This window comes from Tyto alba, unplaced genomic scaffold (assembly GCF_018691265.1).
Source record: "Tyto alba isolate M040663 unplaced genomic scaffold, T.alba_DEE_v4.0 Super-Scaffold_28, whole genome shotgun sequence".
NCBI lineage: Eukaryota > Metazoa > Chordata > Aves > Strigiformes > Tytonidae > Tyto > Tyto alba.
The window spans coordinates 19,034,300-19,059,725 of record NW_024881302.1 but is presented as its reverse complement, the minus strand read 5'-3'; the positions used below and the strand labels follow the sequence as shown (position 1 = coordinate 19,059,725).

The 25,426-nt window shown below is 42.0% G+C and overlaps 1 protein-coding gene and 1 long non-coding RNA gene across 10 annotated transcripts in view; one reads left to right on the top strand and one right to left on the bottom strand.

Moving 5' to 3' along the window:
• The window catches only part of TBC1D24 (TBC1 domain family member 24), a 31,088-nt gene extending 10,333 nt beyond the window's left edge, over positions 1 to 20,755 (bottom strand). The window contains exons 1-6 of one of the 8 annotated variants that reach the window (XM_042798396.1): positions 20,698 to 20,754; positions 18,009 to 18,107; positions 17,073 to 17,129; positions 12,355 to 12,490; positions 6,196 to 7,230; positions 3,811 to 3,828 (exon numbers count right to left, since the gene is read on the bottom strand). In XM_042798396.1, coding sequence (XP_042654330.1) covers positions 3,811 to 3,828; positions 6,196 to 7,154 — 977 coding nt within the window. In that variant the 5' untranslated portion in view covers positions 7,155 to 7,230; positions 12,355 to 12,490; positions 17,073 to 17,129; positions 18,009 to 18,107; positions 20,698 to 20,754. Of the gene's footprint in view, positions 1 to 3,810; positions 3,829 to 6,195; positions 7,231 to 11,115; positions 11,145 to 12,354; positions 12,491 to 17,072; positions 17,130 to 18,008; positions 18,108 to 18,810; positions 18,972 to 20,697 lie in introns of those variants that run through there. The other 7 variants (XM_042798394.1, XM_042798393.1, XM_042798395.1 and 4 more) reach the window with 7 other exon arrangements.
• On the top strand, positions 5 to 4,835 carry LOC116964399. Of its 2 annotated transcripts, XR_004408739.1 has the most exons (3): positions 5 to 299; positions 2,294 to 2,446; positions 4,568 to 4,835. It is a non-coding gene; the product is annotated as an uncharacterized LOC116964399 (long non-coding RNA). The 2 variants fall into 2 exon arrangements; XR_004408738.2 differs by having other exon boundaries at positions 5 to 2,446.
• Positions 20,756 to 25,426: the final 4,671 nt, after the last annotated feature.

Genomic DNA, 25,426 nt, shown 5'->3' with positions numbered 1-25,426 from the left:
GAGAAATACAATACAAAACATTGAGAAACTATAATTTAACAACAAAACAAGTTTTGGATTACTGGACAGTAACACGCAAAGACAGCTGAACACTGAAAGACTGTGGTAGATAAGCTATTGTTCAAAGCTCTAGCCCATGGGATTAGAAGGCCATGACTTAGTGAAGATAATAAACTACTGCAGTTTAACACAATCCTCAAGGGGAAGTGATCTGGCATTACTGAAATACTTGGAGCAATTCCTCTGTATGGCAGCTGTGGCCCGCACCTTTATATATATCGGACATAATGGTGAGCCAGGTAGGATGACCATGACCTTAAATAGATCAATTTATATTTGCTGTTTGAGACAGTCTTACTGGCACTAGTATTTAAGCATAGAGAACAGAATACCTAAAGAAACAGCCAGGATCTGAAAGGAAGAGGCAGTACCTATTCCCCCTCCGAGGTCCTGCCTGTATCATGGAACTAGAGAATTCCTAAAACCCTCAGAAATCTTAGAGGAATCATTATTAGTAGGCTAAGAAATTTGAATCCAGGGCAAACATTTGAAGCTTTTGTAAAGTCCCACCTCTTGGAAACATGTAATGACCAATGACTTCCACTTCATTAAGAAGCAAAGAAGTTCCTAGGTTCGTGATTACAGACAGAGCCTGAAAACACGAAGGAAAACAAATCCCCATACCCCCCGAGGGGTCTGATACAATTATAAGAACTGATTCATGGCTTTTAAATGCTTGAAGGTAATAATAACACTAATCATCATCATCATCATCTTAACCAGCCTTTATTTCTCAGATTAAATAAGCACACAAACTCAGAGCCTGGGGATTAAACAAGTGTTACTGCATCCATGGCTGGTGTTAGAGACTTTTGAAAGGCAAGGGTGACAGCCAAGTACATGGCAGAAGTGACATAGGAACTTACACAAGATTCTGAATTACTGGGTAGCCATTAGTTAAATAAAGCTTTATGCAGTTTGCGCTGCATGCAAGGGCTCAGTTGCAAGTGTTTCCCAAATTCTGGTGGGTTTTTTTTGACAATTACACATTTCATTCCTCTTAGTTTCATGGAACATAGAGAAGACCTCAATACTGCAGATCTGAATGTACCTGAAAAGCTTAGCTCCCACTCCCCAAAACACACAAAGTATACATTTTGTATCATTTTTTTTTTTTTTTCTTGTAGAAATCAGCAGCATTTGCACTGTACTTCAGAGCAGTGCTTGCTTGGAGACATTGGGAAATGCTTTCTGAACTTTACTGTGGCTGACTTAGTGTCAGCAGTTCTAATGAAGTGACACCCTGTGTCTTCCTACAACTTTTCCATGTAGGTAGAATATCACCTTCAGAAACAGATCTTTCTGATTTACTAGAAAGCATTTACCATTGTATTGGCTGTTGAAAACTATTCCAGGCGTGCCATTCCTGCCCACTGAGTATCATGGCGAATCATTTTATAATGTCACCATTCAGTTAGTAAAACCTAGACTGTAGCTTGACTGAAGGATTTGAAATAAAATGACCTGCTAGTTCCCAGTCATAAATCACAGCTGCAGGTGCTTAAGACTGAAACCTGATCCTGAAACCTGAGCAGTGTCAATACACAGCCTGAACCTACAAACAAAGCTCTGTGCTGCTTAACAAAAACACAAATTGTTTTTTGTTGTTTTTTTTTTTTGTTTTGTTTTGGGTTTTTTTTTTTTTTGGTGTTTGGTTGGTTGTTTTTATTTTCTTTTTTTTAGGATGGGAGGGGGAATTCAGAAAATTGCAACTAGAGTTACAAGTATCTAACCTGTATTCATCCTCTCATTTTTGAAAGTACTTTTGGTATAATGACACTGAAAATCATCTACTTCAGTTGGGTAGTTGCTTTTCAAAGTAATGAATGAGTGAAAATGAACAGCATGCAAGTTAGCTAAGGTAAAAAAAAAAAACAAACCAAACTACATTTCCGTCTATATTGACAGATAAAAATTAAGTTTAGCTTCCACCACACCAGAGGTCTTTGAGGGTTATCTGGTTGAAAAGCAGAATTTTGACAAAACACTACATTTGGACTGGCACCGCCTTAAAGTCTACCATTAGAACTGAACAAATTCATTAAGATTTTACCCTGCATGAACATTTTCCTCAGTTCTTCATGTTGGCTTATTGGGATCGGCATGACAACTTTCTATTTATCGCTGATGTTGGAAAGGCATGTTCAACTTTTATTATCTCAAAGGAAATTAGATTTAGAAAAGTAGCACAAATTAAATGTTTAATAAAACAGCTTACTTGTTATTTTCATAGGACTGTTGTTTCTACAGCTGTATCACTAATACAATGTGCTTCAGAGACCTCAGAGTTCCTGAAGATAAAGCCAACGTTGATGACATGCAGTAGCAGCTGTCACAGAAGATATGCTCTGTATGTATTCCAAGATAACACACACTACTCCCCAAGGTATGACTCACTGAATTACATCTTCCTGCTCTATTTTGTTTTGGGTCAAATCTTACAGGTCCTGCATTATCTTTAAGATCCATTATAATTTCAGTTAGGCATGGCAGAAGTGATACGTTGTTTCTGAATCATAAATAGCAATATAAGCCATATGTGGTGTATAAAACTGAGACCTAATCCCGTGTTGAGATCAGTGTGAACAGACACCCTGCATCTACCTGAGGCCCCTCAAACCCAAACTATGTTCCTCCTAGCAGAAATCAAGGCTTTCTGGCTGCTTTCAGAACACTGTAACTACAGCAAAATACATGAACACTGAAGATCTGCTTGTCTGGAATTAACAGTTTGCTGATTTATTAGGGGTAAAATCCTTAACACAGAAGATATGATATGAAACATGCTTCAATAAGCCTCTTAAGTTCTTTCAGACATGAAAACACAAGGAAATTAATTCCGATTTTGATTTTATAAATTAGTACAAATGTTAGTGTGCATCACTCACTAAAGTTAACTCAGGGCACCTGCAACAAAATCAGAAGAATCTCAAAGGCATTAATTCAAACCCATACATCTGTGGTATTTAATACTCATACTCCCTTCAAGTTCTCTGCTTATCAGGTATCACAATCCACGGGGTTTTATTCTTTAAGATTTGCTCTTCAGGCCAAGACTTGATGAATGACTTAATTAACCATTAATGCTACATGGCTGAGTAACTCTGACCTCATTGACACAGGAAAATAGTCTTGTCTTCTTGCCTCTAAAAAGACCCTACCTAGTTAAAATATAATCTAGTACAAATAGACACGAGTCACTTTTATGATTGTACCAAGTTGGGTTCAGACCAACATCTTTTCCATCAACTGCAGAAAGCTTGCAAAGAAGAAAAAACGCTGAGTATGTCTCACATCTATTGCAACAGCATATACCAGGTTTGGATGTGGGACAATACCTAACAGCTCTGAAGACATGTTACTTGAAATGTTCTTCTTTAAAAAAAAAAAACAAAAAACAACACCAAACTTTTTCTTGCAATGCAGAAAGTACTTATATCCCACCATTAACATTATTATTTTCCATTCTGGAAAACGCAGGCTTGTACTGTTGTATGAAAGTGCTATGCTGACTAGCTTGGGTCTATGATCCATTATCTAACAACTTTGCAGGTGCTTTGAACTAACTTTGCAAGAGTGTAACCAGGAGACATTACACAGCAATTGGATGCTATAATTGCTGCCCTGCTTCTCCTGCCCCAGCATTAGCAATAATGACAGCCTTGAAAAAAAAAAAAAAACCACAGCCAGCCAAAGACAGAAGAAACGAGCAAAGGAGCAAAGTCCAAAGATTCAAGTGCTTTAACCTACCTTTTGGGAGATGCAACACTGCAAACAGGAAGGGTGGAGTGGATATGGAATTGACAGAAGGAGAACGTACAAGGAGAAAGACAAAAAAAGATAGAAAAGATCAGTGATTTCCTACAGCTGCAACAAAGTGCATGAAAAGAGCCTGGAGAGAAACAAAGTAAGGTTTGATTTGAATCACCAAGCATGAGAAAAACAAACAAACAAACAGAGAGGTTAAGATATTTCTCATTTCTCCATATATTTTTTTCCTTTCCTTTTTGCTACCTACTCTTAGTTATCTGATTGGAAAATAATTCATCACCTCCTTGCACAGGGCAAACACATGTGGACAAGAGAACTCACTCACACCCTGTTGGGACCTGGAGAAAAGCTCACTTCTCCAGCACCCACATCTGACTACACTGGGATCCCAACTGAGCCAAGTTCACACCAGTACTGTGCCAGGCGATACTGAGAAGCTTCAGTATGTTTACAAAAGTAGCCAAGAGAAGATAACAGTTTCTCATTAGCAACTCTGGCTGATAAGGCAGTAACTGCCAGTATTATTCGGGTACAAACTCACTGTATTTTCCTTTGAAGGCATCACTGTTGTTCTGAGCAAGAATACCTCTACAATATTTAACACAGCAGGAACCTCTGGGGTTTTTGTGGTTAGTTGTTGTTGTCTGTTTGTAGTTTTTTTGTTTGTTTGTTTTGTTTCTTTTTGTTTTTCTTAAAGAAAATTTTGATTTTAAAAATTTATTTATTTTATTTAAAGCTCTCATCCTGTTGCTGAAGAATATGCTCAAAAAGGATGTTACAACTCTTCAATACAGGAAGAAAAGACACACATCGGAAGAGTTAATACTTCTGTTTGCGAGTCCCAAATACAGTGGTCTGAACTCTACCCGATGTGACATTCTAGCGGCTGAGATCCTTGAAATATTTGAGACTGACAGACCAGTCTCTTCCAAGATATGAGCAAAATAAAACACCAGCTAATTGTAAGCCAAACTGTGAGTCTAAAAATAAACTGTTGGAAAAGACTGGAGGGACCTTTACATTTCTTTAGGCAGATGAAAGAGGTTCAGCTAACTTTTTTATAGGCTGAAATCTGCTAAGTATATAGTTCAATACCATGGAATGTATCTGTAACTACTGTAACAAACTCAGCAACACAATTGGCTGTAAGATCCTAATACATCAGTGGCTGGTACCTTTTGATTTTTGAAGATTTAGAGAGAAGGAAGGACTGTCCCTCTTTCTAGAGGGACCAAGTTCTAGATATCACACTTACTGACCCCAGGAGAATTCTAGAAGTCATCTTCCCTTCAGAGTTCAGGACAGCTGATAAAACTGTTCAACGCTTGAACTTAGATTTCAAAACTAGTTGGGAGAAGTTTTCTGCAGCCACAGAAGGCCTTAGGAGAAACAGAACATGACTACAACAACAGCATTTAACTGCACATACATTTGCACTTGGCAAGATGCTAATTTTGTTTAGATTCACGTATTGCTGCCTTTTTTATAAACATGGAGAGGTCTTTCAGCTAAGCTTTTTATTATCGTGGCTTTTACTATTATATTGGAGCAGGATTTCATTCACTGGTTTCACAGCTGGGTTTTCCTCCCCTCATTTCTGAAAAGAAATTGTGATTATGCAATCATCGTTTGGATAAGTACCCTCACTCTTCTCTTCCATGGTTCTTTCAAAATCATTATTTCTAATAGTATATGAACCTGTCACAAAATAGGTCAACTCCTACTTATGATTACTATACTCTTGACTTTCAGGGGGCTTGCAGTTAAACTAATTTTAAAAGTAACCTGTAAATAAGACTTATTTCTTCCTTGCTCTGTTAAAATAACTTCCCAGTTCAGCAAAACATTTCCAGCTGTGACAGTGCTTGCCTACTTACACTAAAGAAACTACTGAATTCAGAGTACTGAGCAGCATGAAATTGACATTTTATACAAATAATCTCATACTTAAGAATTAATTTTCACATTTGTTTGGGTACTTTCCTTCCACGCAATTTATCAGTGTTTTTTCCAAATTTGCTAAAATACTTTTTAATTTAAAAACAGCTTGTGAAAGACACTTTTGAGATACAATACTTCCAATTAATACTTGTAAAAAGTAATTATAAATTCATCACTGAGTAAGCTATGAGAAACTGCTTTGTTTCTCTTGTATCACAACATTTCAGTTACACTTCTCATTACAATACCAGAAGTGCTTTAAATCTGGGGCTGCTGACTTCTTCTGAAGGGCAAAAAAATCAGCAGATACCGGCATGTACCAGTAGAGCTTCCCCACCATTCACCCGGGACTGACTGACCACTCATTCATCATGCTGGGGAAACTCACAAGACCACTCACACTACCTGTAGTGAGTGTCCTACCTTTTCTGCTTGACCGTGATGCCCTTCTGCTGCAAAGCCTTCTCATTAGCCATCTGCAGAAGCTGGATCTCCTTCCGTGAGAAAAGACGGATAGCAAAGGCTTTTTCCAAGAGCCTCTCCGGAGACACTGACTTGGCAATGTCTCTCACAAAAGCTCGAATGTCCTGCTGGATGCTGTCAGACTCCATGGGCTGCCCAGCTCTGACTTTGTGAAAAAATTTCAGAAGAGCCAGCGCAACACGATAGAGAACTTTGTAGCCCTCCACCAGAAACACATCAAAGACCCGAGCAATGTACACCATAGGCAGTTCCCCAAAGAGCCACCGCTGCCAGTCGGAGTATACCTCCAACACATCCTCGGACACAGCCACCATCAGCTTATGTGCTGCCTGACAGTACTTGTTAACCAGGTCACCAAAGGTCATGCAGGAGGACTCAAAAGCTAAGAACGTCTGATCGATGAGCCGCTTAGATGGGTCATTGCAAGCAAGGATGCGACAAACCTGTTCAAAGCACTCTGCCTCATCTTTGCTGTAGTGGAGGAGCAAAGCTACCACAGAAGGCAGGGCTGGGCAAAATGATATGTCTGGGAACTGATTCGCAATGCACAATATAATCTTCCTGACTGCCCCAATGCCTTCTGCGTTCAAGCAGTACGTGGGGACCAGGCTGTTATCCACAAACTCTGGTAGTGGAAGGGAGCTACTGTTACGTTTTCCAACAATCTTTACAACAATGTCCCGGTACACATTTGCATCTGGGGTCACTGTGCGGCATGGGATATTGTTAATTAGTTTGTGGTACACTTTGGCTCTCAGAGAGTGGTTCTTGGCCCAGTAGCCCTGGCGGGCCAGCTGCTTGAGCTCCTGGAACTCCGTGCAGGTTAGCTCCTTTGCATCCTGGCTCTGGACAGTAACATCCATTTTGTCCCAATCCACAAAGCGGTTGTATTCATCCATGGCTCCAGGAGAAGCATATCAGATGAATCATGAGAATGGAGACCTTATTTGGTCATTAAATGACTTCCAGCTTCTTCTGCAGAAGTAAAAAAATAGAGGTTTGAGTAACACGTAATCTCCCATTTTCTTTAAGAACACATATGTACATTATATTCAACTTGATCCTGCAATGCCAAAACTGTTTTCCATAGCAAAGGAAGTTAAAGATACATGTCTTTTTATTTTTAAGGCAAATCTTAATTCTATTCTGTCAGTAACTCATACTGAAATAATTTATCAATGGCCAGCCAAGAGGTTCTGAGGACTTATCCACAGGAAGTTAATTTCCCTAACTGAAGGTCTAAGCTGCTGTTAACTTCTCACTTAGAAGAACAGAAGCCTCCCACTTCAAAAATATCCACTGTAAAGCCTGTTCAATTTGCAATCTTTCTTCCTAATTCCCTGGGGAAGTAACTGTTATTTATGCTACAAGGATGCAGCCTCATGAGAAGCTTACACTGTTCTAAGACTGCATGGCCAGTGACAAGATATACCGATCCCCTGCTAGCCACAGCCATGTGTCCTTAGAAACTTCTTTGTGCTGGTACGAGCACTCATGTGGCCACACAGTTGCTGAAATTAGCTTGTTAATCTGGTACAATTTTTCTTTTCCATCGGCTAAGCAAGATGTGCAGCTTATGGTCAGCCACATAGTGTCAGAACAAAGAAGACGAGTGCAGGACAGAATCACCCTTTCTGACTGCAGCCCAGGCTCAAATCAGCTTAAAACAGCTTCATGAAACTGCTTCTTAATTCTCTTGGGTACTGCGCTGGACTTCTGCTCCTGACCTTGCACACACTTCAATGATCAAATCACCCTCTAGAGGGCCTGCTATCACCAGCATTAGAAGATTTTAAAAATGCACATCACTGCAATAGCACCAGGAGCTGAAAGATCAGGTTCTGGCCTCTAGTTCCTTGAACCACGTGCTTATGTGATCTACCAGTTGATCCAGCTTTAAAGTACACCTGTGTCCCAACAGACAGCATGACTGCAATCACTAGCAGCCATATCGGAATCAGCTTTAATCACATTACTGCAAAACAAGAAAGGGAGATACACTAAAATGCACTAACAGCAGGCAACAGGTTTGCCCAATGCTGGAACGTCTTTTCCAACAGTTCCTCAGTGCCACATTAAAGCTAGGAAGCACATGTTGTACACTCTGCAAAGGCAGATAATCCCTATAAAACACAACAGGCCTGTAAAACTGTTTTGTACAATTCCGACTTTACACAGCAAGGTTAAATCAACAACAACAGTTACTGAAATGCTTCCAAAGAACCCTTAGCCATTCCTGTGTCACCAGACTGGAGAATGCATGGAACTTGACATTTATCAGCATGGGCGGTCATACAACAGGTGCAATTAAAATGAACTGAAACTCATAATGTAGATACATCATCAAAACAGACAACTCATCCTCCCTACTTTACTACAGGAAAGCAAAACAAACATTTTGCCGCAAGCAGACAGAGGTTTGTAAACATACAATTAGCATTAGCTTGGACAGCCATACATTTAATTCAGACAGTTCTAGATTCCGACTAAATATTAATCTGGGTATTTTGAAATCACAGGCTGAAACTGCAAAATTTAACTCCTCTTAAAATGTTGGCAGTAACAGACAGATGCCTTTCAGAGAAGGCTTTTGGATGGCTTTTCTCCACCAAATATTTATTACTTTTTTAATTAATAAAAATATTATTTTTGAGCCACCTTTGTACGATGTAAGAACAATACAGAAATGCTCACAATTCTTCTTGTTGTATTCTTTCACATCTGAAACTAATTCTCAGACTGTAATTAAAGGAAGCAACACATTGTCTCAACTTCAGTTCTGAAAGCAAGGTATCTTATGATGTTTGGAAATGATACCTCTCAGTGTGAGCTGAGAGCGTGTTTTCACTATATGCAAAGACAGTAATGGCAGGTTACCAGTCCTTTGCAGAGTCAGTGACAAATCCATGGAAGTGAACACTTTCCTGTCATTCTCCACCTGGGAATCACAGGGAAACTCATTATCTTTTAAAACAAATCCTAGAATGAAATCCTTGTGGAAAAGAGAAATGTAATCCTATTTGGCAGTGACCAAAGCATGGAGAGATGAACCACTCTGTTCACAGTCACTTCAGTATAGGAACTATTACTATCCTGTGCTTGCTGGAGTCTGCACTATCCAACAGCTTCCCCCTTCTGTCATCATCCTTGGGGAGCTCCTTATATTTATATAAGGGATGGTTAAGTAAAATTTCCATCATATGAGACAACTTCTAAGATATGCAGTTACATCTCGGCTGCCCTTTTTCCTGTAAACCTTCTTCTCCCTTCCCCACACTCTTTCCTGTCTTATGTTCTATAATTCGGAGACACAGACATATTTAGGGGTTGCATCAAACAGGCATTCTTCTTTCCAGAAGTTACTGCCTATTCCTGAAACTAATGAATCTGATGCGTATGTGCTCCTCAGCACGCTCACTGAAGTCTGTGGCTCAAGGATGGAAGTCAGACAGCCAGAACTTTTGTTGTGAGCTTACAGTCTTATACATACTTGGACTGGGATAAATCTGCTGGCTCTGCAAGTAGTTCTGGATACTTATACTTTTCAAAGCTCTAGATGCTGCGAGAAAATATGACAGCAAAGCAAATGGGCATTGTCAAGGTTGCCAGAGCATGACCAGCTCTTAACTGTGCTTGCAAAACCAACAGAATTAGTGTGCTTCAGTGTAATGGTGCATGGCTCCTGACACCCTGCCAACAGCTACTGTGAGCCAGCAGGCCTCAAAAGGGGAGCATTTACTTGCAAAGGAGAAGAGCCCAAGAAATCTCAAGAAAAATCCAGCCAGACTTCATCTCCTCCTCCCATTCCTTCCAAAACTTCCTCCATCCCTCTGGGCAAGTATTCTCTCTTATGGCAACCATGTAAAGAGCAATGTTTAACTCTGAGCTGGTGGGAAGAGTAGACAAAAACTCTCTCGCATTCAGTAGCAAAAAGCTGGTGGTGGCTGTCTCCTACCCACTTCTCCCACCACAAGGGAGCAAGCAGGAAGTGCAGACTGTTATATTTGGAGGGATGGAAGGCTGGAGTGTGAGTTAAGGAGCAAAAATAGATTAAGATGGCTGTGTAAGAGTGCATGCTTGTATCAGAAAGTCCCATCTTCACCTCAACTAGCTCTCACATATAAGAAGGGGTAAGACACAGGCAGAAAAGACATTTCATAATTAAATGTCTGTATAAAGATATGGTTAAAGGCAGGCAGAGACACCCATTTATATCCCCTTATTGCAAACCTCTTTCCCTCTTCAGTAACTTTAGAGAAATTAGCATCATGTGGTAAGTATCCTCTAAGTGGACATGGGGACAACAGGATGGATCAGAACCTGAACTGCACAGAACTGAAATTCTTTCAAATACCTGTTAGAACAGAATTATAAAGGGATTGTAAAAATTCGCAAAAAAATTTATATTACTCATAACAAAGCTTGATAGTTATGTATACCTTATTTAAGGGGAAGCAGTCATTATCCTTTCTAATCAGACTGACATTTACAAAACTGTAGGAATTAATATAGAAGAACAGAACCAGGAGAAAAAGTTTTTACTTAGTAACTGCCTCACAGTTTTGAGACTGCTAGATCTATTAGTCTATAAATGAGCTCTTCACTTAACTCCACTGTAAAAAAAAAAAAAAAAAAACAACAAAAAAACAAACCACACAAGTGAGAAGTAGAACTAGAAAAATGCATATTGAAGATATGCCAAAAACGGCTGCAGAACAGGCAAAAGATTTTTCAAGGTTAAGTTTAAACTATGAAGCAAGCAAGCAATCATTACAATTCAAAACCAAGCAATGACCATGGTAACTGGAACTGGCATGATTTCAAGTCAGTGACTAAATTTTTAGGAAATATTTAGCTTACTAGTCTAGCCACATTTTCCATTCCATTCCCTTAGTTCTTCCCATTGTCATCTGAGCTACTTTCAGAAAACAGTTGAAAACTGTGCTGAATTTGTATAAAATACACAGCAGTGAAGCCAAGCATGACAGTCAAATTCTGATACTGCCTGTGAAGAAAAATTCCATTAAAGTGTCTAAAAATAAATCAGGAGGAAAAGAGAAGATTTGAATTATGACTTATCTTGCTTATGAGGAATATGAGGCTACAATTTTACTAAAGATAACATGGCTAGGGACAACTTTAATATTTTTTTTTGCTTTCCAAAATGCAGGAATTAGTAAATGGAAATATTTTAAGTACAACCAACCCAGAGCACAATTATTTCTTTCAAATCCAGAGTACACACAGTACTCCACAGTAGTGGAATATTTACATACTAAATTCCAATTTGGCTAAAACATGAGATTGTGTGATTTGATATTGCTTTTAATACGCACAAGAAAGTTTCCTAAAAAAACCCCAATAATTAATCAGAACAACCTTGTCTGCTACTCCATTCTTGCAACTTTGTGTTCTGAAAATTTGATTACAAATTAATATCTTATTAACACAATTCACTCAAATCTAGTATAGCTGTTTTATAACAAGAACCCCAAACTTTGAAAATAACATTTTTCATCTTAACCATGGACAGTTAAAACACCTTTGACTCGGCTATTTGCTACGTACTGTACAGATATAGCTAGATACCAACGACCAAAATTTTGGTATACATTTTTACAATGTGCTGACAGAAAGCAAATATTTCCTTTTGCTGCCCTACAAATCAAGACTAATGCTAAGCTCCCAGACCTGCAGCATACTGACTGCTGTTTATACTATTGAGTAGTGATGTAGCAAGGGAAAAGACTCTTCTGCTCTACTTCATAACCTCATTAAACTAATCTGTTCAGAAGGCACATGAACAGATGACAACTGCTTCCTCAAGACTGCTAGCTATTAGTCCTCATCCCAGTAACAGAAAAGTAAACAGTTAAACCCAAAGCTCCAAGTAGATGATTTCCCATCCTTGAGGAATACTCAACCACGTCTGAGATGTTTGCTTCATACACCAAGGAATCTGACAGAAGAATGAATCAACACAGCAAGACAATAATAAAAGACAGAATAAAAGACAACTAGCAGACAGTTACTCTCTCCTCTCTGAGTACTTCAGTGCATCCTACAGTTTTCCTCAAGCCCATACTTACAGCAGCATACCTTGACATCTCTGCTACGTGGATCTGGAAACAAGACTGGACACCACAATGTCATCCTCCCTTTCCCCAAACACCTCCTGATCAGAAGCATCTTTTGTCACGTTTACAGCTTCAGTTACTTCCTATGCCACAAATCACTGAGGAAGATGTATGCATCAGAGCCAAAATTACGTACTCCATTTATCACTAGAACAAGCCGCACACGTTGCGATGTATGTTTCTGTGTATATGTACGTATATTTGAATGGAAAGTATATTTGTATTAACAAGATACAGGCTGAGACTGTGATGGACTAGTTCTGCTTGTACATCACTTGAACAAAGCCTTCCCTCTAGGCTGCAGACGAGGCTCCTGATTCTACCTGGCCCAACCTAGCAGATGTGTTGTTAAATCCCACACGGAAAAGTCTACTGTTTTATGGAACAGAAGGGTAAAACCAAAACCAACCCAGTTACAGTATAGTACAGATCATGACTTGGAGAGTGCTGAGGCTGTCAGTAGGAAAGCATATGGGGCTTTGTAAAAGGGTGTGCTCATCTCGGTAAAGCAGCTTGCGTTCTCTTTCTCAGTGTGGTACTAACCATGGCAGTCTGAGGCCAGGGGCCTCCTCTTAGCTGGGAGGCTTGTTATGTTGCAGTCAGGCTGCATTAGCTTTAGGACCTGCACCCACTGCAGTTTGGATTGCCAAGTGTTCAAGCAGCTTAGAGGTTGCATGGGTGCACCGCAAAGGCTGGCCCAGAGTAGAAACCAAACGCTTCAGAGAAAACTCCTGGACACACTGTTGTGATACTTCATCACAAAAACTACTGAAAAAATATAACCACGGACTGTTGAAACTAGTCAGAGAGTGGGAGAAACAGGTCTAGGCGGCATGCGCTCTTTAACCTCTGAATGTTTTTCTCATATTAATAAACCCATAAACTTCACCATTATCTGTGAAATGCTTCTAGGCAAACATGTCTCTCAGATATTAGAAAAGTTCACACCTAAGATTGAGTCTTCTACTTGTAAAAATCTACGTGTGTTTTCATTAATTCTGTCAGATGCTGTTCTGGACCTAAAAGAAACTCTAAACACATAAGAAAGAAAACATGGTTACATGTACTCCTGTAGAGAAGGCTTAGATAGGAACAAAAGAAATAAACGTGTTCAACATAAACAAATGCAGACACTGTGTCTCAGAGAACATTTCAAAGCACAGATATTTAAAGATATTTTTCTGCCAGTAAATTTTTGTAGTGGAGAGAGATCTAGAGGTGGTAGGTGTCAAATTGTCAGCATTCAATTCAAGAGAGCAAGAATATGGATTGGTTTATTGCATATGAATTTGCTACCATGTCAGAGTGTTTCACTGACGGTTACACTGCATCTTTGGTTGCACCTAGCAGACTGTACTTCCAAATGGAGAAAGATATAAACTGAGGTGTTTAGGGAAAGAAAAAAAAAAAATTAAGACTGAAGATTGCATATTCTGTGTAAAATTTTTATCAGAGCCACAGTTCACTGTTGAAGGGAAACCTGTTTCTAGTTACTTCAGCTTTTGAAACAGGAAGAAGAATAATTAGCACAGTGTGAGGGATTTTTTCATTCTTACAATTTGGAAGAAACTAGAAGGAAAACACAGTCAATAGAGTAGGAAAATTGTATTGATCTTTCTGCACTACTGTGACAGATGATTCTTTTTTTAATTGGATTATTTTTTACACGTAACGTAAAATAATTTTGCTGCTTAAATTCAGTTTCCTTTTGGGTTGGGGGGAAAAAAGATAGGTATTGTTCTCTCTTTAATTTTACTAGTTGTTCCGTGTTTTTTTTTATGACATAGGCAGGACAGAAAGCTCCTGATCTACGTGTTTGATAACATTTACCATCCAGTATCATCTTACAATGCTCTTTTCTTTAGCCTTTTTCACCCTTTGTGGAATAATTAACCATTTATTTTCTCTTCCATTTTTTTAACAAGTGTTTTGTTTTTTGTTTTTTGGTTTTTTTTCCCCAGACTTTATCTTGTTTGGTTTTTGTGAGTTTATTTTGTATCTCTACAGTATTCTAATGATCAGTACATCTCACAGTATCAACAGTGATTGAGCATCAGAAGTGCTTGTCAACCCAGGGCAGGAGATGGGAAGGAGGGTTACTGCTTTCTACTTAAGTGCTTGCAGATACAAGGCATACACATTCTCTTAAGCATAACCTACTGTCATTTATCTGGCCAGCAGTGAAGAGCTCATTGTGTGTCTGAACTTTTGACTGTAATAAAGTACACAATACATTAATCACAGGTAATTTAAAGACCCTGTTTAAGAAGGCAGTAGTACTTTCCTAAGAAGGAAAGCATGGGGTTCTAGGACAAGCCTTCTGTGACTGCTTCACATGCAGCGGTGACATTGCAGAAGAAATCATCTAGATGCCTAAAATTATTTGCTCTATAGTGTACTCATATCAGGTCTTTATCAGTTACTCAGGAAAAGTGAGATGTTTCTAGAGTTTGTTCCAAAAGACTGCAAAAAAAAAAAAGTGGGAGCAGCTAACTAATCCCCTATTGTTATTGGGAAATTAGTATTAGAATATTATCCAGAACAGTATTCCTGGAGTCCAGCTTCTGCTATACCCAGTGCCCAGGGCAAATCATAAAGAGATCGAACTGCATTTAACCTCATTAAAGCAATCCATTGAACTCTGTGTACTCTACCGAAAAGGATCATTACTCCAGAATGCATCAACGTGTTCCAAATTGCTCTGCTACACAAGATGAACTAGTTGCTCATGTATGCAATATATGCTCCTGGTTTTATCCTTTTGTTCCATAAAACAGTAGCCTTTTCCGTGTGGGATTTAACAACACATCTGCTAGGTTGGGCCAGGTAGAATCAGGAGCCTTGTCTGCAGCCTCCAGGGAAGGCTTTGTTGTTCAAGTGATGTACAAGCAGAACTAGAGCATCACAGTCTCAGCCTGTATCTTGTTCATACAAATATACTTTCCATTCAAATATATGTACATATACACAGAAAACATACATTTCATTGTACATATACATACTGCATATATACAATATATAGACAAATATATCTAATTATTTAAAACTACTGCTCAAATTCAGTTTCTTCACAATATTGACATTTTTCAAAAATATGTCCACACAGATGAATATTGTACATTCTTCTCTCTTGCAAAAGGTTTAAAATATGAACTGTGCTATTTAAAGTCTGCTAAGGAAACAAGCCAATGCCCCAATTCTCCATGTCATCTTTAAAACAAAACAAAAAGATGATTTAATCAAAACAGTACAAGTATCAGTGTGGATACTTATGCCAATTTAATTTGTCTGTTAAATTTATAGGACATGTTTATATTGATTTTAGACCTCTCAGTGCAATCTATGAATACACAAAGCATTAATCTGACAGTGCTGGAGATCTTAAGGGATACCTAAATTAAGAAACAGGTAGATGAACCAATAACCCCGGTCTAATGAAGCACACAAGTCCTTACTCTGTTACTGAGCCTATAGAAATTTCTACATGCACTCCTTGTCTCTGTAGTAAGCAAATGCGGAGGTATGCTCTATTCACATCAGCAGTTATCACTAGATCTTGTTTATTCCAGGGTACGTCTTGTGCTCCCATAATTTCAGCCAGCAGCTAAAAATGGGTAGGAAAATCTTATCATCTTGGACTACTTCATCATTCTCTGCACTAAGAACTAAGGGTGCAGAAGGTTTATCTTAGAAAAGACAAGACAATTTACAGTAAGGTGAGCATATAAAAAAATTACAAAGTTAAAGCTGTCATTTTACACAGAATTTATTTTCTTCTAGCTCTGCAAAACCCTACAGATTTTTTCCCTTTCCCCCAAGATTGCTCAGAAGAAAAGCTTCAATAATCGGGTATCGCTGATAATGGATTACCTCTGTCCTGAAAAAAAAAGGGTAGATTATCCTACATACAAGACAGAGTTCAGATGCCAACATCAAGCCAGTTCCAAATACACTTTAAAATTAAAGGAGGACCTAATTTCAGGCAGAATGCCAATGGTTGCATTTCAGGGAACTTGAACAATATATCACTACATTTTAATACTTATTTCTGTAGTCTTTCCAAAGTTATGCTTTATTAAGACAAAGAGTAGCAACAAACACCTCCGCAGCAGCAAAGGTAGAGAAACAGCATTTCATAATGAAAAACTAATCAATGTAGAATTCCAAACTAGTCTTGCATTATTTTGATTATGATTTTAAAATCAAAGGGCATTTATAACAACAGATAAGGCTGCTGAGTTTATAATCTTACTATTAGTATATATCGCTAATCTCTAGACTTACTATAGGGGAAAAACTTTGGGAAGACTTGCCTTGTTAGGAGGCCATTAAGATAATTAAGGGGCTAGAGCACAGGATATATAAGAAGAGTCCTTGCTGTTGATGGTGTTCCTTACCCATGTGCTTGTTCTGAGTAAACCTAAAGGAACTTAACATACCTGACATGCCTACTCCTCTGTCAAGTGTCACTGCACCAGCCAGTGGATTCAAAGTCTTTCAACTGGAGGAGAGGACTTACAGGCATATTGAAATGTAAATCAGGAACAGGAATCTTGTTTCCTCATGGAACCAGATTATTTTCTGTATACAGTGAAGATATAACCAGAAAACCCCCGAACAAAACAAAGAACCTCAACATTCCTCTACCCTCCAGACTGAAGTGCTTTTATTAATCCTTACCTTAGAACTTGTCCTCGTATAGATCTTCTTATGTCTTACTCCCTTCTGCTGGGCCTGCTGGTGGTGGTGGGAAAAATTTAAAAATGAGACTGTTTTTACACAATGCACTGGGCAATGTCCACATGCATCAGCTGCACTATTAACTTCCATACCTTTTTTTTTAAAAAAAAAAAAAAAAAAAAAAAAAAAAAAAAGAAGCTATCTGCCCACACTTCTGCATGGCTTCCAACCTTCATACTTGCCATTGCAGTATAAAGAATAAGGTGACAAATATCCTCACAATAGAGAAGAGCAGCTAATTAACCACATTACTAAAGTGCTTACGGCATAAACAACTCATTCCAGTCTCTAAAACCATTGTCATAAATACTTAACTAATACTCTCATTGTGGCTTACTGCTGTGTTTCAGGGGGGAAGGGGCCCCCTTTCTCTTCGGGAAGTGAAAAATTCTGCATTAAACAGGCAAACTCTGGAGAGTGTCTCTCTTCCTAGGACTAACTGGGGTGTTTGCTGCACAGGTAAGGGATTTTAGAATACCAGTTCTGCAGCTTACAGTATTTAGATACCCAGCTCTGAAACAAAAATAACTATATTCTGAAGATATGCAATGGAGCTGACTTGCTGAGGGCTGATATACCAGGCCCTTGTCCTATTAGGTAGAAAAGTTTGAACTACTCTGAACAACACTATATTTCTTTTCAAATGAATGCTATTCAGTGTAGCAGATTTTGAAATAACCCAGTTCTAGTTTCCTGCAAAATACAGTTATTACAACAACTGCGTGCACAAATTATTTCTCCCTTAAGTTGCTTTCCTCTGAAAAACGTAACAAAAATAATCCAGTGCTGGTGCAGCTACATGAAAGTTACACCTGTTTGCTAACATAATGTAGCTGTGTACACCCCAAGAACAATTAAGCACGCTCATTGACATACCAGCAGTCTATGAGATTTCTTCTCTTTCCTGAGACAGTGGGAATCAGCAACACGTGGTCTTTCGCAAAATGGCTGAAAGCTCAGGTAATTGTCCTCTAACTTTAGAAGTTTAAGCAAGAGTAGAAAAAACGAGATATGGTAAAGCCTAAGAGTGTGAACACCACAGATATGAGCACTTTCATATGTTAATCTTAGAGAACTTAAACCAGTTGATTCTACAGCTGGACATCTCCAGCACGTACTCCCACCAATAAACCTGGACTTCAAGGAAGTCAATCATTAATATAGTGCAATTAGGTCTGTCTATTTTTATATCAGAAAGGTCGTGTGACTGCCTGGTCAAGTACAAAAGCAGTAAATGCTAAAGGCTAGTATTACTTAGACAAACTCCACTGCACCCCCCCTCAAAACACGCCCCTTGCAAATGTATCAGAATATTGCAAATAAACCCAACGATAAAGGTATCCCCAAATGAGCAGACATTTAAAAGAAATTTTAGTTCTCAGTCACAATTCAAGGCTATGTATAGATGGAATATAAATAGCTATTTTTCTTTCAGACCATTAACGTGGTTTATCTATTTTAAGTGTTAATGTATATCTATCCACACAGCCTAACACAAGCAGTTTGAGTGGCCTCTCCAACCTAGCAGGCAGGGCAGGATGTGTTCTAAAGAGCTAGATGAATAGCAAGGACTAAATTCATGGTTTGCTGACAATAACTTGGTTGTCATTAACTCTATCCAGCTTCAGCACTTACAATCTAAACAAATGCCAGGGTAGTATTATCAGACTGCAATAACCTTGGTGTTGGAGATGGTAAGACACATGTGCAGTGTGGAGTGGTTTGCTTTGTTTGCTTGCCCGTCTGGCTTAAAATTACGGACAAGGTAATTTTAGTGCAGGAATAGCTTCTTCTCTCAGTTTTCCTTTACAGTCCAAATGATGAGGCTGATCAGGACACCTTTTCAATATTTCAAATTAACAGAATGAAGAAGAAAAGAGAACGAAGAGGAGAAAACAAAGGTTGCAATAAAAGGAGAGAGCTGGGAAGAGCAGAGGTCCTTAAATATGTGACAGGTCCACAGACAGCCTGTTAGAAACATTTACTTAGCAGCATTTAATTATTAACAGCAAAAAAGCAAAGCAGAAAGCTGCTCTCCCTCGCCTTCAAATTCTAGCTCCAAGAACACCTGCAAACTTTCAAATATTAATGACAGAAAAGACAGTGCAAAGATTCCCAATAGCTAATTATTGTGCAATACTATCCACTGCCATTTTGCAAATTACAAAGGACATAAGTATCATGCTTAGGTTGACTGGAAGCAACAAAGAGCTAACATAAAATGCTGCGGGAGTGCTTGGATTCGCGTTATCAATGCTGTTTCTGCAAAGTAACTATCTCAGAGAGGTCTTTTGCAACACAGTCAAACTATTAGCGATTGCACAATGAAGGAAATTTTAACAACAGGCAATTCCCTTTTCTAGTAATACAAAGCCCTAAATGAGATCCATGGCATTTCTATGCTCTGGGTATTCCTGGATGCTCTGACAATCCTATTGGGATTTCCCGTAAACCAGAAAAGCTTTCAGATGCTCCAGCTTCTTATAGGAACTGGACATAAAAATGCAAGGTTTCAAGACAGTGCAGTTCAATATAGAACCACCCACTTCCCTCTCATCACATCTAAATAGCACCTGCAAGGTATCATCCCTTCTGCTGCTCTTGGACACCACTTGGGGCTGGAGTCAACTAAGCATATTGCATCCACTTGGTTATTTGCTCTCCTGCTCATAGGCCCAGAGAGGCTGAGGATCATTTTGGCAAGTTCTCGTGGGCACCCTAAATTCAGTGTTCAGCTGGGTAACATTCTGGCAGCCCCAATATCCCAACAGCCATCATCCGCCTAAGGGTGTGTTGCATATACGTACGCATGCTTCAGAGTGCAGTTCCCTGATAACGACTAACATGAAAATAGATTCGTAACAAAGTTTTACTTTTGTGATAGCAATTTTTAAAAGTTCAAGGAAGAAGCTGCAGAACACAAGCTTTGGGTTTAGAGCTCTTCATGTGAATATGAACTGCCCCTTTAATTAGCAGCAGCTGGCCAAGTAAGCATAAACTGTGAGTATTTGGGTGAGCATTACCAGTAACCAGAGGATCCACCTTCACCTCATCCCCACATCTTGACATATTTTGCATTAAAAGCAAGCATAACAGCAGAGAGTATTAACGCATGCATTCACGCCAAGAAGCACCCACAAGCCATTTAAATGCCTTCGAGAGCCTCCACACACCAGAGCAAACTAAAAGGCTAAATCCGAAGCCTCCCAAGGCCGGCTCGCAGCAGAGGGGAGAGCGCCAGCTCCTCCAGGGACCGACAGCTCCCAGCGGTGCCGCGACGGGCACCGGAGCCCACGGAAGCAGCGGCTCGGGGCCGTGTCCCCACCTTCCCCCGGCCGCCCCACGCCAGCCGGGCACGGGCAGCGACCCACAGCCCGGCACCGGGAGCGCGTCCCTGCGCGGAGCCCGAGCAAGGCCGGGCTCGGGGCAGGCCCCCTCCTCGTCCTGCCGGGAAGGCGCCGCCGAGGTCCCGCCGCTCGGCACCCGGTTCCGCGCCCCCGAGCCGGCTGCCGGTGCCGGCAGAGGTTCGCCCGCCGCATCCCCGCCGCGCTGGGGCCGCCCTTACCGCCGCCATCCTCAGCGCCGCCGCGCCCGCCAGGCCGCCTCCGGGGGGAGCGAGCGCCCGCCGCGCGCATGCGCAACGGGCGCCGGCGGCGGGACGCGAGCGCGCATGCGCTCTTCCGGGCGGTGCGGGCACGTGCGCGGCGGCCCGGGCGTTGAGGCCGAGAGGGCGGGGCTGCGGGGGGGGGGGGGGGGTGGGCGGGGAGGGGGCGGGAGCGGTGAGGGGCGATGGGGGCATGTGAGGGGAATGGGGGGCTGTGAGGGGAATGGGGGGTGGCGGGGTGCTGTGAGGGATGATGGGGATGGTGAAGGGCGGTGGGAGGTGATGGTGGTGGTGAGAGGCAAGCGGCTGTGAGGGGCAGGGGAGCTGTAAGGGACAATGGGGGGCGATGGGGGTTTGTGAGGGGAATGGGGGGCTGTGAAGGGTCGAGGGCAGTGAGGGACGACGATGAAGGGCGGTAAGGGGCGATGGGGGGTGATGGGGGTGGTGGAGGGGCAGGGTGGCTGTGAGGGGCGATGGGGGGCTCTGGAGGGTTGGGGACAGTGAGGGACAACAATGAAGGGCAGTGATTTTATGTTCCAACAGCAATGGATTCATTTTGGAAACAAAGGATTCCCATAGTGTTTATTTGACTTGACTTGGCAGCAGTGTTCTGTTTACGACTGGATAAATAACTGCCACATTATAGATTACTAACTCGGTATGCTTAAGTGACCAATAAAATACTAGCCTTTTATATGGTGTTGTAAACGTCCACACCTTGATAATGCAGGCTCTTGCCAAACAGATAACAAATCCCTTACCCAGAAGATTTATAACCTAAAAGAAACCGCAAAGGACCACAAGGAAAGATCAAGACATGATAATGAAACATGAAGCAGAAAGAGGAGTTGTAGCCATTGCAGCTGGATTTGAAATGGGGTCTTTCATATTTATCTTAAAGCTACTAGGCAGTGATCAGAAGCAAGACAGACACAGCACCCACTGTTCCGGGGCAAATGGTCAGTAGGGTCTTGGGCATTGCAGTGACTGGCAGTGCTGGGTGCTCTGCTCTGACAGCGGCTTGTGCTTCAGCAGTCAGGGCAGTGCCACTGCTTCCAAGAAGGGCTAGGCTCATAACTCACTGAAAGCACTAAGAAGACCTGATAATATGCACTTCCTTCAGGGCTTCCTTGTGACTGGCTCATACTGCTGTGGAGAGCAATGAACTCGTGTCACAGGAGCATGTGACAGCCATTTCCAGAAGCTGTGCTGAGAAATCATCCGTTTATCCAAATTTAAGCTGGAAATATGCATTATTTTACATTTTGTGTTTGTGTTTGATTCTGTAGGTTCCTAGATGGCACTTGCACACATGGAAAAGATTACATTCCCTACACCAAATGAAGTGGATCTAGCAAGGAAAGTAGGCTTAGAACAGGACAAAAGTAGATGGAGGAGTGTGGGAACAGAGACAAGTGTGGGCAGTATTTAATAAGATTTTGTAGGATGAAAAGCTTCCATCTGTCTTTAGTATTTATATCATCCTTTCACTGTAGTATGTGAGTCGTATGTGGTCTGTATATTTGGGCTTAAGGTGCTCCTCTGAGATCAAGCAGTGCTTGTATTCCCATGTTTCTTCAGGGAAACTGCAGCACAAAGAAGGTGCTCACATGGTGTGAACAAAGCTGGGGATTGACAGGCGTTAGAAAAGCAAGAGCAGGCACAGGGAGATGGATTGGACTTCAGGAATTTCTCTGCTGAAATGTGAACTGTGGTTTGAACAGAACATACCCTTCAGCCTGTGAGTTGTTCTTAGTGTTCAGAAAGTAGAAGTAATGGAAGGCTCTTTCCGAACTTCCATACCGATGCTCAGCGATGCACTATCAAGATATATCTTAGGAGTATAATGGCGACACTTTTGTCACCCAGGTCTCTGCGTTGCCTGATGGTTTTACCATTCCAGTAACCCAGGTGCCATAGGGGATAGTGTTCAAGGAGGTAGAGACCTGCACAGAGTTAAGATCAATGTGGGGAGATCTTTCAGAAGGGAGGCCTGTGTGATGGCAGGATAAAAGGAGCCAGCAGCCTGTGGACTACTGGAAGTTGAAAAAATGGCACATGATGTGAACAGACTGGATGCTGTGTGCTCTTAAACCTTTGGAGACTGCATGGCTGTGTGAATAATCTTCATTAGCCTGTACTCAGGCTGTTGGACTGTCTGTGACTATGTGAGAGGGAGGGTGAAATCCATGCTTGACTAGATGATCGATGGCTGATGGAAAACATGTTTGAATGCATCTACTTTTCTTCCTGGAGCAGGATGTTCATTGCTGGCACCTTTGCAGAAGCCAAGGAATGCTAAGGCTCTAAGTACTTGTCGTGATTTGAGCCTGGTCGGCAGCCAACCACCAAGCAGCCACTCCCTCCCCCTTCTCTTCCGGCAATGAGAAGGGACAGAGAGCCAGGCTTGGGGTTCGAGGCAGGACTAGGATGGGAAAATCACCCTTTATGGTCATGAGGGAAAGGCAGACTCGTTAAGGGAAGAAAAAAAAGAACATACATTTATTACAGACACAAACAACACATAACAGAGTAGGACAGTGAGAAGCATTGCCACATGTTGAGAACACCTTCCCCCCACCCCTCCCTTCTTCCCGGGCTCAGCTCTGCTCCCGATATCTCTACCTCCTCCCCCAGGGGCGCAGGGGCAGGGAATGGGGGGTGCAGGCAGCGCTGCCGCTGCTGCCATCTGCGGTGGGGGGAGCTGCTGGAACTTCATCCCCTGGATCCATCGTGGTCCCCCTCTCACAGGAGACAGTCCTCCACAAACTTTCTCTGATGTGAGTCCCTCCCACAGGCTGCAGCATTTCCTTACACTGCTCCGGTGCAGGACACCAACTTCCTCCGACTGGATTCCCTCCCACGGCTGCAGCCCTTCCCGAGCTGCTCCGGCGTGGGACTCCCCCGCATGCTGCAATCCTCCCAGTGCTGAATTACAGCAGTGGGGCTGCCTTTTCCCACGAGACCTCGGCCTTCTTCGGGCACAGAACCTTGATAATTCAGGTGAAAAACACAGGCCATAAATCAGTGTCTGCTCCACCGTAGATCTCCATGGGTGGCAGGGGGGGCCGCCCTGCCGTCTCCCCACAGGATACAGGGGGGTCTCTGCTGCGGCACACCTCCCCCCTCCTTTCTTCCTCCGTTCCTCCACTGACCTTGGTGTTCACGCAGCTGCCACAACTGCTCCTCACAAGTGCCACTCCTCCCCACCACGTCTCTTCTTAAATACATTATCGCAGAGGCGCAGCTGATGGGCTCAGTTTTTCATGCAGAGGCAGAGCTGACTTGGAGCTGGGGGAGCTTCGAGAAGCTTCTCACAGGGGGCCGCCCCGATAGCCCCCTCCCCTGCCACCAAAAAACCCACCACTCACTCAACCCAGGACAGTACTAAATCCTGCAGTGGCTCGAATTAAAAGCAAGACTTGGTGACCCGCTGGACACTGAGGGCAATGAGCCTGCAAGGGCTTTCTAGGAATAAATGAAAGCTATTCACTTATCGGGCTGCCAATCGACATCTTCCCTGGGTGTTGCTGAACTTTCACGTGGCATGAACTAAGTAGTTCCACAAGTGCAGTGTTCAGCGAAGCCTGTTTGCCTATGAGATTGTGTCTTGAGGACAGCTTTTCTCTCTCTTCTCCAAAGACTAATAACGGGTGAGCTCATACTGAACCATTTCTTTGTGTAGGATGCTATTCCACTTGAGTATTCATTTTCCTGCAGTGTATTGGAACAGAAATTTCTCCAGTGCATGCGGTTGTGTATCTCTCATTTTCTTATGAAACCAGGCCAGAGTTATGGTCTAGGCACTGGATGTAATGGAGTTCTTTTGGCAGGGGCAATGAAGGGACTGGGAGGCTGGATTGGGAAAGGACATAAAGAAAATAAAAGAGAAAATAAGAGGCGTGGGAAGGGAAGGGGAGGTGAAGGAGAGGAAGGGAGAGGAGAGAAGAATGAGAAGGAGGAGAAGAGAAGGAGAAGGAGATGAAGGAGAAGGAGAAGGAGAAAGAAGGAGAAGGAGAAAGAAGGAGAAGGAGAAGAAGAGTGGGTGGAAAACTGTCTGTGTGGGTGTCCAACAGCCTTGGAGAGGAGGCTAGCACTTGTATGGCGGGCAGGAGAGTGGCTGGAGCATTGGCAGAGAATGCCGGAATGCGAGGAAGGGACTTGGGCCAAGACCTGAGCTGGGCTAGTAAAACGGTGGCTTTGCTGGTCACACAGCAATGATTTTTCGCAGGGTTGCTTGCACGGAAAGCTGATAAGCCTGGCAAAGTGTGCCCTCCTGTGGGTAAAACTGGGAATTACCATGGGATAATTAAGCAAATCTTTTTCCTATCACGTGCCAGCATCTTAATAGGAGGTTTGCCCAGTGGTGTGGATCACTTTCTCTTCCACCTGCAGCAGCCAGACCTGGTTCCCCACCTCTGGATGAGCTGCTGGTGTTCCTCCTGACAATGACGGTGAGGCAAAAGCCAAAGGTGCCAAAACTGGGAGAGTGCTGGTGGATACTTTAATGACACTAAAAGGGACGTTGTTGCAAACACGACCACGCATTTCTCTGTGTCTCCGAGAAGTGCTCTGCTATGTTTGCCATTTGGTTGGATGGGTTACAGCCAGGTTTTGCTGCTTTGTCCCTTCCCTCTCCCCAGCTACGGTACCTCCTGCCTTCTAGGGGCAGGCAGTCATCTTGTCGTAC